The 15,007-nt window shown below is 46.4% G+C and overlaps 1 protein-coding gene and 2 non-coding genes across 3 annotated transcripts in view; 2 read left to right on the top strand and 1 right to left on the bottom strand.

The window, feature by feature from the left end:
* The first annotated feature begins 9,783 nt into the window (after nt 1-9,783).
* Nucleotides 9,784-9,857, top strand: TRNAN-GUU. The gene has a single exon. It is a non-coding gene; the product is annotated as a tRNA-Asn (tRNA).
* Nucleotides 9,858-10,113: 256 nt separating this feature from the next.
* TRNAV-AAC lies at nt 10,114-10,186 on the top strand. Its single transcript has one exon. It is a non-coding gene; the product is annotated as a tRNA-Val (tRNA).
* A 4,605-nt stretch (nt 10,187-14,791) lies between these two features.
* The window catches only part of USPL1 (ubiquitin specific peptidase like 1), a 9,809-nt gene continuing 9,593 nt past the window's right edge, over nt 14,792-15,007 (bottom strand). The window contains 1 exon segment of the mRNA XM_010184270.1: nt 14,792-15,007. This exon segment is cut by the window's right edge and continues 30 nt beyond it. Coding sequence (XP_010182572.1) covers nt 14,792-15,007 — 216 coding nt within the window.

Below are 15,007 nucleotides of genomic sequence, written 5' to 3'. Positions count from 1 at the left end.
TATATCCCTCTCTGCTGCTACAGGTGCTGCCACTTCCCAAATGCCAGTGTGCCACTGCAGAGAGGATCTGTGATGCTGAGAGCCATCAGCTGTACACAGATACATCCAACATGACAGTGGTCACTGAGGACAAGAACTTGGAGGTGCTGGAGGTGACACTACTAGTGCACAGTCTCTGAGATCAGGGCTGGACCAGGCATGGAGGTGCTGGGTCTCCTTGGAAGGATCTGTCTATGGAAGGTCCAGACATCTGTCCTGGAACCCCTTGCCGTCTCCAACGTGGTGCGTGGATCCTTGGTCAACGGACTGGGCATTAGGGCAAAAGACAGAGGTAGGGTTATCATGTACACCCACACCACAGATGGGTGTCTTTGTCTTACCTCACTTCAAAGACCTTGAGAAGTCTTGGGGAGATGGATGGTTTCCTTCTGTAAACAGTGTAGGACAGAAGGAAACAAAGGAAAGGCCCCTACAGAGGCCAGGCAATCCCTCAGAGATCTACTGGCATGAAAGACACCACCCCACTGAAGTGCTGATCTTTCTCCATTGACTTAAGAAAGAGCTTAGACACCACCTTACATGAAAAGTTCACCACTTCACTAGAGTAAATGCTTGGGTTGATCACCTCCAAAGCACTGCAGTGGCTGAATTTCCTCAGGGTCACATGGACCCTCAGGGTGAGGGCAGGGAATCTGAAGGGAACCCAGCATCTCACCATCATATGGAGAGGTAGAGCCTCCTGATTCAAGTGAGCTTTTCGCCCTGATAGTGGCTTCTCAGTTCTGTGGCTCCTTAGCCCTGTCAACCTCATATGCCCTACAGGCTCCCAAAATCTCCCCAGAAGGCAGCCAAATAGGTGGGTCCCAGCTGCCTGAGGCTCAGTCAGGCTGAGGCTCCACAGAGGACCAGCACAGAGCTGGCAGATCACACTCAGAGGTGGCCCTCGCCATAGGTGTGTGCTGATATCTCAGAAATGTTGGGTTCCTGTCAACCAGGCATCGGGGAAATGGGAGACTACAGCATGAAGCAGCTTGCAACACCATGGTTATATTTCCTGCTCTTTACTCTGAACCTCAAGGCAAGAGTGTGGTTTCACAAGCTGGTATGAGGGAAGCAAGCAGAGGAGGGCTCAGGTTCTAATTCAGCTCAGCTGGACCAGGAGATGATCCCCCCCTGAGGCTTCAGGGCTGCACATGCTGTCCAAGCCTGGACGTTTTGCAAGTTCATGCAAACAGAAACTGTGTGCTGAAACTCCAACCTAGAGAGTGCTGGCAAACATGCAGGTTGCTCCTTCTTTCCGTTGACTTCACTTTGCTTCCTCCATCACAAACTGCTCAGTGATGACAACTGATTTGCCCTGAAAGCTGCTAAATTGCGTCATCTCTCTGATCAAGAACCAAGCCTAAAGCTACATGTGTGACTCAGTGGCATCCGGCCGCATTAGTTGCTCTGTAGGACATGGAGATTCCTGACACCAACAAGGTGAGAGTAAATGGACATCAGACATCAGCACCACAGCCCATGTCCAGCTTTAGGAATAACAGCATTCACCCAAACTGTTTTCTAGCCCTGCACCAGATGCAGAAAAGCATATAAAGCCAAATTTACATGTTACTGGCTTCACATACTTAAAGACAGCCAAGCAGATGCCCAAGGGCTTTTCTGAACCAGAGCCACAGCAAGAGTTCAGCACAACAAATATCCTCTGACAAACATTTCTAGTGCCTTAAGTATTGCATTTGTTGCAGGACTGCATGTCAGTCCAGTCTTCCTAGACATCTTGGAGGAAATCAAATGAGGCAAGGTCTGAAATAATGGTTTAGGGCTGTGTTGCCACTATTGCTTGGCACACAAAGTCTCTTGCCAAGCACCGCGCTGCCCCTTTGCAGCAGTTGGGTCAATAATCTCACAGATGGATTTCCATGAGACGAAAGCGCATCTCAGGCTGGAAGGCAAATGTTTAAGTTTCAAGGTGAGAAGAAAAGACTGCATATAGTCATCTGGTTAAATAGCAAAAACTGTGTATTTACCACATTTTTTAAATTGCAGTATGTGATCTGACCTCAACGTGCTGTATTCTGGTGACATCACACTGTGTGCATTTACCAGAAAACAGCATTGGGTTAAACGATGCGGCATTTAGTGCCTACGTCAAAACTAAGCCAGTCTACATCTCTTTTTTCTGGCTGCCAGACTTACGCTGAGGCTCCCACCACTTCCCCTCTCTGCAGCAGCCCAGAATAGCCCATTTCCTAGGACCGAACATGGGGGTTTTTTGCAAAAATGGGCATCTCCCATTTTTAACAAGAACCCTTCACAGAAGATCTCTAGTATTTGCAACAGCCCCTCAGCCCACTACTGATTCTCCTTGAACCTGGGCAATCCCAGTGCAGCTGGGGCAAGACTCACTCCCTTCTCTGTATTCTGGGCAGAATTTACTGCTAAAATTATTAAGTATTTGTAAGAGATGACAATCAGGTTAAAACCAGATTTGCACGAGAGAAAAACTTGTTTTATTTTAAAAGCCCTGAAGAATAGTAGGGACTACAGAGGTCTGAATAAAAGCTAAAAAGCGCAACTTCTCCACTGCAGGAAACACGCAGTGTTCTTGAGACTGCAGTTGATTGAGATTAGTTGAGCTGTAGAGCCTGGAGATGCAGGAGAGCAGAAGACCTGCCTGCCCTCAAATAACCCAAACTCCAATGAGTGGGTGCAGCTTTGCCCCCTTTGCCGAGCTCTGTGTAAAGGCCTGACCCATTGCAGCCCCCCCTGTCCTGGCCCCTGCCCATGGCACCAAGGCTGCGGTCGAAGAGCTGCCCACATTAGGGATGTTAGCCAGGGAAGGAGGTCCCAGTTATCCAATCTAAATGCATATTGTCACAGGGAACCTCAGCATATTATTCCTTTCATTAGCTGATATATGTATAACAAACTCCCTCTAGAATATCACAAGAAGATAATTTCTAAAGCCAAAGCCCTGCCTAAGCACACATGAACTTATAACCAGAGATTGTCTATCCAAAGATCAGATCAGCACACATAATCCTGAACTTTTCTCAGCTCTCTTTTAACCCTTAAATAAATACTTATTTTTGTCTTACCATTCTGGACAACACTTATCAAAGTGACGATGGCGAGCAGGACAACACTTCCCAGGGTCTCCTGGTCCATTTTGTGAGGACTGTCGGGGTGGATAGTGCAGCCTCGGCGGCAGCTCAGCCCTGCAAGCACAGAAGGAGGAAGTGAAGGTCTGCCTTATCTTGAATCGTGAAACACTTCCTATGGTTTCACAGGAGAGTGGCAGCACCCTGCGCTCAGGTGCCTGTCACTGCAACACAACCGCAGGCTCTCACCCAGTCATCATATACAGATGGAGCCCAAAGAAACAAGAGGTAATATGTCTGTGATCTAAGAGGATAGATAATATGGAAAAATATCTGTTGCCCTCGCTGCATAGTCGCAAAATTCCAACCCTGTTATCTAAAGTATGTCTGAGCATCTGGCTAGCTGTGTGGAGCAGCAGAAAGGGTGATGAAGAGCCAGCCAAGCTGTCATCACATCATTGTCTGCAAGTGCCTGGTCACCCCACACGTAGCTGGGGGTAGAAATAATGTTGGTGAGCCTCAATAACACTGCTGCTCTCAGATGCGTGCCCTTCCTGGTCACATTTCTATCAGCTGCACCAGTGAGGACACCCCACATCTCCAGGTCACAAGCAAAAGCTCCTGATCCATCTAGCATATCTGAATGGGCAGCACACAAATGCTGTGAGCATTACAGGTGGGCACAAAAATATATCTTTCGTATTCTTTCGGATGCTGCATCCCTCTCCCTACAAATAACTCCTTGGAAGTCAGTGACAGCTTGCCAGCATTCAATATTTTACAGGCTCAGACTTCGCAATTGTACCCCAGTTTTAGTAGTTCAAGCCCAATACAGCTGAACACAATTCCTGCAGCATGTTCATGGCTCAGCTTTGGCCCTGTGACAGAGATGGCAGGGAAGCACAGGCTGTGGTGCTGGAGAGCTGCCGAAAATCCCACAGCATCTCTCGGACTGCTGGAAAGCATCCTCATCCCCAAGTGCACATCACTCACTGACCCTAGCTACTCTGCTCCCTTTTGCCTGTGTTCTGATGGGGAAAACCCTTATAAAAAATGCTTACCTTTAGTAGGGACTTAACATCAATAAAAGTAGGTTTTTTCACTGGACTGAGCCCTGGCCAAATTTTACCCCATCTCTCTGTCTGTCTCTACTCCACCACACCACCTAGCATCCAAACCATGACTGGATAACTGGTTACCTCTCTCTGGATGGGACACAGCCTGGCAGGAGTTCCCAGTAGGAGCCAACCTGCAAAATCCATCATCTTCGATGGGGACACATTTACCTACAACACTGTTTTTATCCAGTCCCTCTATCATGCAAATTATTATAATCCCTATTAGATAGGGAAAACTCTCAGGTACTTTGGGTAGAGGCAAACATACAGAAACACGCTAGCTGATTAACACTGTGAGCTGTGACCTACCATTAAGTTAATAAGAAAAAACTGTATTTCTGGGAAACATTCCCTACAGTCCACACAGACACGACTGTGTGAGAAGGGAGCCCATAAATAGTATCTAGGTGATAGTATCTGGAGATATTTTCTCCAGATTTTTAACTCTCAGCAAATTTGCTTTAGGAGCAAAAAGCCCCACCAAACTCAAGAACAAAAAGAGAAGCACAGTAGAACTTTGAGAATGCCTTTATTCAGACTTAAGTTCTCTTTTCCCCCACAAAATGGTCTTTTCTTACTTGAGCATCAATGTTTATGTTTTGTGGTCTACTGAGCACAGGATCATAGCTGGTATTTAAGGATGGTATTTAATGCTAAGCTTCTACTAATCTTCTGAGAAGGAAAACCCATCACCTAAAAGCGGTTATGGAATTAAGTCAAAAGAGGAATATTGTCCAAGCAGAAACCAATGCCATGGCCATGAAGAGAGGACCAGGCAGGCAGGAGGGAGCTGCTGATGGAGAGGGTGAAGGAGACAGCACAGGTCCTCAGGGCACCCAGAGCAGGATGACTCCAAGCCATCCTCCCACAGAACACACTGATCCTTCTTCTTCTTCTGCCCATTTTACACTGACGTAAACCTATGAGGCAGCTTGCAGCTTGCTTTTGATTTACAGGGAGCAGTGAAAGCAGATGAGACCACTCTGAGACAGAAAGCCTCCAACTTGCCATGGCAATGCATACTCTTCCCAACTTCCAAAGGCTTCTAAAGGTGGCTTCAGTTTGGCAGGAGTCTCATATTAAAGGCAGTAGGAATCAGGCTGCTAAGGTTTGACATTGCCATAATGCACAAAATAGTGCGGGCTTTCCTGCCGCTCAGCGCCTCTCGCTGCATCCTCACCCCCACTTTGCTCTTCTGCTCTGCCCCTGCCGATTCCCACCTGTCCCCCACACCGGCACCGCTTGGCATCGCAGGACCTGCTGGTGGCACTGACACTTCTCTGGAGACCCAGCCTGCTGCTTCCTCTCGCTGAGGCCCCTCCAAAGTCATTCTTCTCCTATGCACGGAGGAAAACAGGGCTTCACCCTTCTCCCTGCCAAAAAATCCCCCATGACATCAACTCCAGGGCTTGCTAAGCTGGTTGCTGGGTGTGCAGGGAGAAAAAAGCTTTACCAGTGAGAATCTTGTATGGCTGCCTTAAAATAAAACTGCAGGGGTTTTTGTTTGGTTTGGGGTATTCGTTTGGGTTTAATTTTTGGTTGTTTTTTATTATTATTATTATTTATTTTTTATTTTAAGTGCAACATCACTCTGAGGGCTCTCCTTAAGGAAAAGCAGAGGAAATCAAGAGTATGCGTGACACTAAAGGAGAAGTCCCATCCCTTTACCATGGCAGAGCAACACTGTTGTAAATATAGTCAGACATGGCAGAAACCCCTTGAGGGGTTGGAATATTATCTTTTCATACCCCTTGGCACTGGTATAGCTGCAGGGTGGAAGGAGGTTCTGGCACTTTTTTTTCAATTTGGGGAATTACATTAGCAAGAGAGGGCTAAAGTGTAGCCAAAATGACTCTGCAGGCAGCTTCAGCCATATCTACATAATAAATTGTTCCTGCTCCCTGAAACCTAAACATCTGGGTGGCTCTTGCCTCCCCTCCTATTGCGGGATACACACAGGGTCACTGTCTGGGTCAGGCAAAGTAGGCATCACCTGAAAACACCGCACCTGGGAGAAAGATGGGTGCAAAACACCTTCATCACATCCCATCTGGCCCCTTGAAATAGGGGATTTTCTCAAGTAGGCAGAAAAAGAAAAGGGGGACGGGGGGAGCTATGGCCACACTGGGGAACAGTGCCTGTGTCCGACATAACTCCCAGTTGCGGTCGGTGCTCTGCAGGCACAGGTAATTCAGCAGCTGCTGCCAGACCCCAGCCCTTGCGCTCGCTGTGTTGCTGTTTGACAACCACGTCTTCCTGTCTGAGGGAGATAACCTTGACATGGTGAGCTCAGGAAAACGAGCAAAGCCAGCAAGCTCTTCCAGTTGCACTGTGAGGCTTCTCGCACAATAATCTCCTCCTCTGGAAATCTTGAACAGCCAGTCAAAATAATCCTTCCGTAGAATTGCTTTCATACTGAAGAGGAAAGGGCTGAACAGAGATCTATAAATATCTTTGGGGATGTTCATCTCTCCTCTTATGCACTCTGCTCAGTGCTCAGCTGCAAGGACTCCAGTGGAAGTGTGTGTCCTAATACAACACAAGCTGCTCGGTGAAGTTCCTATATATAAATGTCAGGTGAGACATTATGCTTTATCATAAATGCAGTGGGACACAAGCCCCTCAGACTGGTTGGTTAACAGTAGCACTGTGCTTTGCAAACCCGAAGTGCCACAGGACCACCAAATATATAGTACCTATACATACGTGTAGGTTACTCCTTGCCATCATGTCAGGCTGCTTCAGCATCACATCCTTTCCAAAGCTTGATAAAACCCCAAGGGAGAGCACAGACTGAGCTGAAAATGTGAAATGTGACATGAAGAAAAGGACAACACTGCAGTTTTTTTGATGCTGTCTTCATTTTGTGTGGCCAAGAAAATGGTATCACAGGAGCAGTCAGAATGCTGCCTTTTAATCTCCTCTTTCTCCACATTTCCCAGAGTTCATCCCTGTCATTACTGTCTCTGTGCTCCATTTGTCTGGATTCAGTTCAAAGCATGGTGCTCCTCCTCCTCACTCCCCTCTGTCTCACCCACCACTCTCCCAAATAACGTTTGCCTTTTTATACAAGCGCCGTGTCGCTTCTCCCTTGGGTCCATTTCTGCTGTGCTCCTGCCTCTCCAGCGAGCACCCTGTAACCAAGTGCACCAGGGCTCACCTTCCCCAGAGCGGTCGTTTGGACTCATCTTTATTAAATTTCAGCCAACTGAGCCTGGAGCATGGCTGTAATGTTGCCAGATCAGCTTGACTCTGAGCCCCTCCAGTGGAATGCTGGCAACCCACCTCTGACCTGGGCTCATCTGCAGATTTGGTATTTTCTCTGCCATCAGGGGCTGGAGAATTGAGTGGGGACAGGCTCTTTTGAGGCCTTTTTGGCAAAGACCCCTGATTTCCCAGGAAACTATTGATTAGTAGGGTCTGAGCAGTATCCAATGAGTGGCAGAGCCACCTTGTGAGTGGTTCCTCTGTCATCTCTCCCAAAAACAAAAGCAGCTTCTCAGCAGCCATTGTGATACCATGTGGTATCACCGTGGTGGCCTCCAGACACTCCCAGCAACCAGCCACCCTGTCACAGGAGGAATTGCACAGAATCACAGAAGGGCTGGGGTTGGAAGGGACCTCTGGAGGTCATCTGTTCCAACTCTCCTGCTCAAGCAGGGTCACCTAGAGCTGGTTGCTTAGAACCATGTCCAGGTGACTTTTGAACTTACCCAGGGCTGGAGACTCTACAAACCTCTCTGGGCAACCTGTTCCAGTGCTCGGTCACCCTCACAGTGAGAGAGTGTTTCCTGATGTTCAGAGGGAACCTCCTGTGTTTGTCAGTGACCACTGCTTCTGGTCTTGTCACTGGGCACCACTGAAGAGAGCCTGGCTTCATCCTCATTGCATCCTCCCTCTAGGTATTTGTACACATCGATGAGATCCCCCTGAGCCTTCTCTTCTCCAGGCTGAACAGTCCCAGCTCTCTCAGCCTTTCTTCACAGGGGAGATGCTCCAGTCCCCTCATCATCTTTGTGGCCCTCCTCTGGACTCTCTCCATTAAGTCCATGTCTCTTTTGTGCTAGGCACCCCAGAACTGGACCGGCACTCCAGGTGCGGTCTCACCAGTACTGAGTGGAGGGGAAGGATCACCTGCCTTGACCTGCTGGCAACATTCCTCCTAGTGCTGCCCAGGATACCATTCTCCTTCTTTGCTACAGAGGCACGTTGCTGGCTCACATTCAACATAGTGTCCACCAGGACACCTGGGTCCTTTTCAGCCAAGCTGCTTTCCAGCTAGGTGGCTCCCAGAATATATCGGTGCACAGAACTGTTCCTTCCCAGATACAGGACTTTGCACTTCTCTTTGTTGACTTCATGAGCTTCCTGTCAGCCCATTTCTCCAGCCTGTTGATGTCCCTCTGGATGGCAGCACAACCCTCTGGTAGATGAGCTACTGCAAACTTGCTGAGGGTACACTCTGCCCCATCATCCACATCATTAATGAAGATGTTGAACAGGACTGGATCCAGTATTGCTCTACCACTGTCACAGGGATTAAAGTGAGGTTGTCCAGCCTGTAGTCCACTAGGTTCTCCTTCTCGCCCTTCTTGAAGATGGGGATGACTTGTGCTTTCCTCCAGTTCTTGAACACTTCTCCCAGTTGCTGCAATCTATCAAAGATGATTGAGAGTGGCCTTGTAATGACATCTGCCAGGTTCCTCAGCACTTGTGGGTACATCCCATCAGGGCCCAAGGACTTATGTATGTGCAGATTGCCTGAGTATTCCCTGATCTGATTCTCATCCATCAGGAGTGTGTTTTCCTTGCTCCAGCTTTTCCTCTCAGTCTCTGGGACCTAGGGTTCCTGCAGGCAAATTACACTACTTAGGCATGATTTGCTTTTCATGACTCAAGTTAGCTGTCATTATCACCTTATTACCTTTTAGGTAGCTGCAAATTGATTGCTTAATAATTCATTTTACAGATTTCCTTAAAGCTGAAGTGAGGCTGCCAGGGCAGTAGTTTCCCTTCTGCTCCCCTTTGAGATGTTTCTTTTGCCCTGACTAATTTCTGTCAGTGTTTCCACTTTCCATTAACTCTTGCAAATAATTATCACAGGTCTTTAAGTGGTGTGGGATGAATTTTGTCTTCTGTTCCTCAAGTCTCTGGTGACAACTAGAGCTTTTAGTACTGAAATTACAGGGAGGAAAGACTTTTTTTTTCTATTTTTCTTCTTTTTTTTCTGCTTATCTACTGTTTTCCCTTCCCTTGCTCCTCTGGAGAAGGCCACAGAAATAACAAGGGGCAAAAAAAATAGCAGGAATATTCTTCAGATTAACAGAGTGAGCAGACAGCAGGGCTGGTGATTAAAAATCCCAGCCCACCACGGCCAGGAGAAGCGTCAGGAACACAGAGCAAATCCCCCCGGGGAGCTCTGCTCCTAGCGCGGGGCAAAGGCAGCTCTGGGGGGGTGGGCAGGGTCTGGCCTGATGCTTGCCGTGGGGACGCAAAGCAATAAGGCTGCCCCCGGCCGCAGCAGCAATCAGCAGCGTCCGGGCAGAGGTGCTCTACAGCGTGTCTCTGTGGCGCAATCGGTTAGCGCGTTCGGCTGTTAACCGAAAGGTTGGTGGTTCGAGCCCACCCAGGGACGAAGTGTGGCCTTTTCCTGACGTCTTCGTATTTTTCCTCTTCTACGGGGTCGGTCTGGCAGCGGCTGGATCCGCCTTGCGCCACTTTTATATCAGTGGGAGCTGCCCGACACCAGGCTTCGGTCTCAGGGCCTCTCCTGTCGCCGAGGGGAGCTTCCCCGTGACAATCAGAGGTTGTGGGGTTTCACGCAGCTGCGCGCCGCCGCGCTCCGTGTGCCCAGTCAAGAGGAGCAGTGGAAGCTGATACGAGTATCGGGAGTTTCCGTAGTGTAGTGGTTATCACGTTCGCCTAACACGCGAAAGGTCCCCGGTTCGAAACCGGGCGGAAACACTAACTTTTTCTCTCTTTTCCCGTGCCTATGTCGCTGCGGATGTTATTTTCCCCGTTCCTCCCTTAAAACCCGCCTGCTCTCGTGAGGCAGTCCGGTATGGGTACCGTCCGCCACGGCGAGGCACTCACGTACTTGCTGGGCGTGGGAGGCGGCAAGTGGCCTTCTAGGCCGAGGTTTGCACAAGTGAGGTGCGAGGGCTGGGCTGGGCGGCTTAGGTTTTACGTTTGATTCTTTCCCCTACAAACAGACTTTTACCTCATCTGCCTGAACGAATGACCTGCAGGAGGAGAAGTGAACCTCGGCTGGAATTATCTGAACATTGTCAGAAAACTTGGGACAAAAACTTCCAAAATTGTACAATTCCACCACCAAATGTACAATTCCACCAAGCATTTTCACTGCTTGCCCCTGAATGGCCATAAGTGTAGAAGATGTTTGCTTAGTTACCCCAAGAACTACTGAAGTTTTGGCTGGAGATAATTGCAGTTAATTTTAACATTTGTGATGCTGCGACACAAAGCATGTAAAAATCTCATCTTCCCATGGCAAAGCAAGGCTTGAAGGTGGAACAAAGGAAAAAGACATGGATACTCACTGAAATAGTCTGAAATGCTATCTTAGAAAGTTCAAATGCACAACTTCTTTCTCACAGCTTTCCCCATTACTTAAATCTTGCTCTGCTACACCAATAGAAGGAGCAAGACAGTGAAAATACCGATAAAAAAAACCCCAACCTATGCAAAAGGTACAGTTATAGTATGGAAGAATTGCAGAACACTGTTTAAAGGCTCAAATATTTGTTTCATACATAAAAATTGTGGGCCACTCTCTCCACAGCTCACTAACAGAGGGACATAAAGTAAGTCAGGGCTCTCCTACTCTTCATCCCCTCATCCCTGGCATTTGCATTGAGGTTCTGCAGCAGGACCAGAACCCATTTTTCTAAGGAGGAAAGGGGAGATGCCTCCTCACCGGGTGCTTCCATGGCGATTTTCCTAGAATATTGCTAACCTTTGCAGCTCACAGGTTATTTTAACATGCTGCCTATTTGGCCAATTTCTAAACTGGAAATCTGAGGATAGGATTACAGCTAGCCCAAACTCTGCCTTGAGCATTACAGCCCCTTTGGATCGTTACCTAAAAGAGTACCTCATAGACTCCAACGCCCAGGGAGAAACATCTCCTGAGGGTTTCTTCAGCCTCTCTGGAAGGCTCAAACTGGAGGCACCCGGCCCCCAGCAAGCAGGCCAGGCCTGCTCCGTCACACTTCTTTCCCACCATTCACCCTCCTTCATGTGCCCCATGGCCCTGCCACCTTCTGCTGTGCTGCACAGCTTCAGCACCTCTCTGGTAAACAACTCGACTGCGTCTGTGCATAGCAGTGCAGAACTAAGCCTGCTGCAAACTTCATCAGCTTTATAATCCTGTCAACTGTATTCTCTCTCTTGCTCTGCATGCTGTCTTAGATCTATACTTAGACCGTAAGCTCTTCCACTCCCAGACTGAATCCTGGCGGACTTTAAAGCACAGCACACACTCAGAGCTGCATAATCTGCTTGCAAGGTAACATGGTTTGCTCTGAGCACGAAGGGGCTCACACAGAGAACAGCAGCTGTTTAGATTTGCAAAAGGAACACAGACAAGACACAATCACTGTCATTGATACATTGTCAGGAGGGGAGTAATTATTTAAAGCAAAAACCAATGGTGCAAGAAGAATAAATGGCAATAGCCAGCCATGAAAAACAGTAAGATCAAAACGAGATTTCTAATCAGCGCTGACGGTGAATTTCTAGAACAGTGCTCTAGCAGGTATGCAGCCAAAAATCCACTCAGGCAGCTCCTTTGCAGATGGGCTGCTTTATTGTAGGCACGATGAGAAAAGGCAGCCCTTTCTTTCTCATAAAAAGTGTCTGAAAATATCGTGAAGTTGCAAGGTCTGAATCAGAGCATACTTCCACCATAGAGCTCTGAACTCCAGAAGTGTAAATCTGTAAGTGCCAGAATTGTGCCCTTCCCAAACCAGAAGACACAGACTGACATCATCTGATGCAAGAGGTGAAGAAATGTGAAATCTAATCCCTTCGAAGTGCACGAAGCCATTAGACTTTTGGAAATTTACCCTATAACACTGATAAACATCCAAAATAGAGTGACTAACTTCCGTTCACTAATCATATTTGCTGTATGCCCACCTAGTGTATTTCTAATTGACAGAAAACATACTTTGTATTCTCACTATGGGGAGTAAAATCTGATCATCCAGCCTGCATTTAAAAACTAGTTTCAAAACAAAAAGTCCAGTAACCACCAAATTCATTCAATCTCAACGTAATTCTCATTTCCCCAGTATCAGAGGCGGCAAAGCATTTATGAAAACAGACAAATCTGCACAGCATTCTCTTAGTTAACTATTTCAGAAGGCAGCAAAGAACTTGCAGCGCTATCAGATTTAGTTTCATATTTACTTTAAACTCAAGTGCTGTTCATTTGCTCTTCTATACATTTGTGGACCCACACCAAATGCCACTCAGCTGCAGACTGAGGATTCCTAACATCAGTTTGCAGAGGTGCTTGCCAGTGGCGACCAGAAATTCTTGCTTCTGCCTAGGCAGATGCACCCAGCAGTGTCCCCATATCCTCCTCTGCTACTAACTTTACAATAATCCTTATCACCAGGGCTTTCTCATCTTCTAGTGGGGTCTCTTCCTCATGTCACCCTATGCATTCTCCACTGCTCCAAGCTCAGGCTCACTGCTTCACTCACTCCTGGGTCTGTGTCACATCCTGAGCCCGTGGTGACAGAGCTCCCACTCGCAGCTGGAGGTGGCTGCAATCCAGTTGGGTGCAGATGGTCTCTACACTAGCAGGCTGCTCTCCGCTGTTTGGGGAAGCCTCTGCAACAAGCACTCAGGGCTGGGAGACACACCACTTCTTAGTGGTTTGCATGCACAGAAACCACTGTCTGGAAAACTCCACAGAAAAATCTTGTCACCCCCTCGAGTCTTGCTGAGGCACCTACTTTACTTACCAATAAATCAAACTCTAATTTCGGTCATCATATTTTTTTTTTTAATAAGGGAATTCACAAACAGGCAAACATTTCACCAGCAGTACACCAGCACTTTACATTCAGAATCCATTGATCTGTTTTCTATTGTAATGTTACCAATTACAACATTTAAAACAAAGAAGGAACTTGCATTCTTTACAAAGATGTATTTCAAGAATGAAATAATTCATTTTCTGAAGTGCCAATTTGATAAAAATTTTCATGATTGCAACAGAAATAACTCGGCAGGGCGAGTTTAGTTTTTCAAACAATTTTTGAACCTGGTTCAAGCAAGCCAAGACCATTTAAATCTGCAGCAGTGGACTGTAAGAACAATTATGCTCAACTAATCTATTGGAAGAGTAAGATTGAGGACTTACATTTTGAAATTGGCATCTGGAACACTGAAAAACATGCAGAATCTCTCTAAAAATGGTCAAAACAGACTTGCTGATAAAGTCCTTGTTATTTCCGAGTACAAGAAAAATGTACAGCCAATCTACTTTAGTATATAATACCCTCAGCTCTGTGTCTATGAATTTAAGAAAGACTCCCATCTAGTAAAACAACAGCTATACAAATCCAGAAACACCAAGATGTGAATCCCTCTGCTTGCTCACTGCTGTCTTGCCGCCTCTTCCATTACTTTCTCGCTACTGACCTTGCCTCTCCTTGGCACGCTCACAGACGGACAGTGTTATGCTGCTCTACCTGTGAAAAACTCCTAGTGACAACAGAAACGGGCACTAACTTATCGTTAACCTTCATTCTTTTATTAGTGAATTTGCAGCTACGAGTAACTAAGTTACATCTGATACTCTTTCTTAGTGCTGCAAACTCTGGCCCAAATCTTACTAATTTTACTTAACAAATAGCCTGCCTCAGAAGAATATTACGCCAAATTATGTTTTCAGTTACCCAGGATGAAAACTTAGCACATGGTGTAACTTCAAATAGAATTTCTACCATTTATCCATCCTTCCTTTTATCTGAGGGGCGCATACATCAGAGTAAGCTTGTTTAACGGTAATTCTGAAAGGAGCAGAGCTCTACACCAGCCCCGAGTTTAGTGTTGCAAATGATCTTTGTATCAAAGGATGCAAACAGCCCTAATTACAGAAGGTACTTTTTAACAAACTGTTAAACAAAAAGACTTCAGGAGTTGGGCAATCCTGTAAAATAAATCATTACTACCTAAATAACATTTCTTACATCATTACATCATCAAGACTACTGAAGTTTATTATTTCTCAAACTCAGTAGTATATGGGTAAGTTTTCCGTATTAAAAGCAGCAAACATTAAGATTCATATGAGCTTTTAATTAAAAATCTTATCTGACAGCTAAAATAACTGCTTCTCAGAAAAATAAAATGCATTAAAACCTTAATTTGTCTGCTACAGTAAAATTTTAAGGAAAAAAATACCTCAAATGTAAACTGTTCAAGTACAGCCAGTGCGCAATTAAGTTAGTTAGAAAACATAATTTAATAGTGCTTTGTTTCAAAATATACATAATATGGAAAAATATTTAAAACCAAGAAACCGAGTATTTACCAAGTTTCAAACAAAGTTTCATCAAAGTGAGGTAAATCTATGTCCCCGGCCATTGAGCCCGGTGCCGAAATGGAGAAGAGGTCTTCAAGGATATCTTCCCTTGTAGGACTTTCAAAAGCAAGTTTCTTCACACTGGATTTGCTCACTGGATGAAGTTCTGAATTACTGCCCTTCACAGGACTGTAGTAATTGTGGTCCTCGCCTGTCATCGC

Source organism: Mesitornis unicolor, unplaced genomic scaffold, assembly GCF_000695765.1.
Source record: "Mesitornis unicolor isolate BGI_N332 unplaced genomic scaffold, ASM69576v1 scaffold23335, whole genome shotgun sequence".
NCBI lineage: Eukaryota > Metazoa > Chordata > Aves > Mesitornithiformes > Mesitornithidae > Mesitornis > Mesitornis unicolor.
The sequence above is the reverse complement of the archived record's forward strand: the minus strand, read 5'-3'. Positions and strand labels throughout refer to the sequence as shown.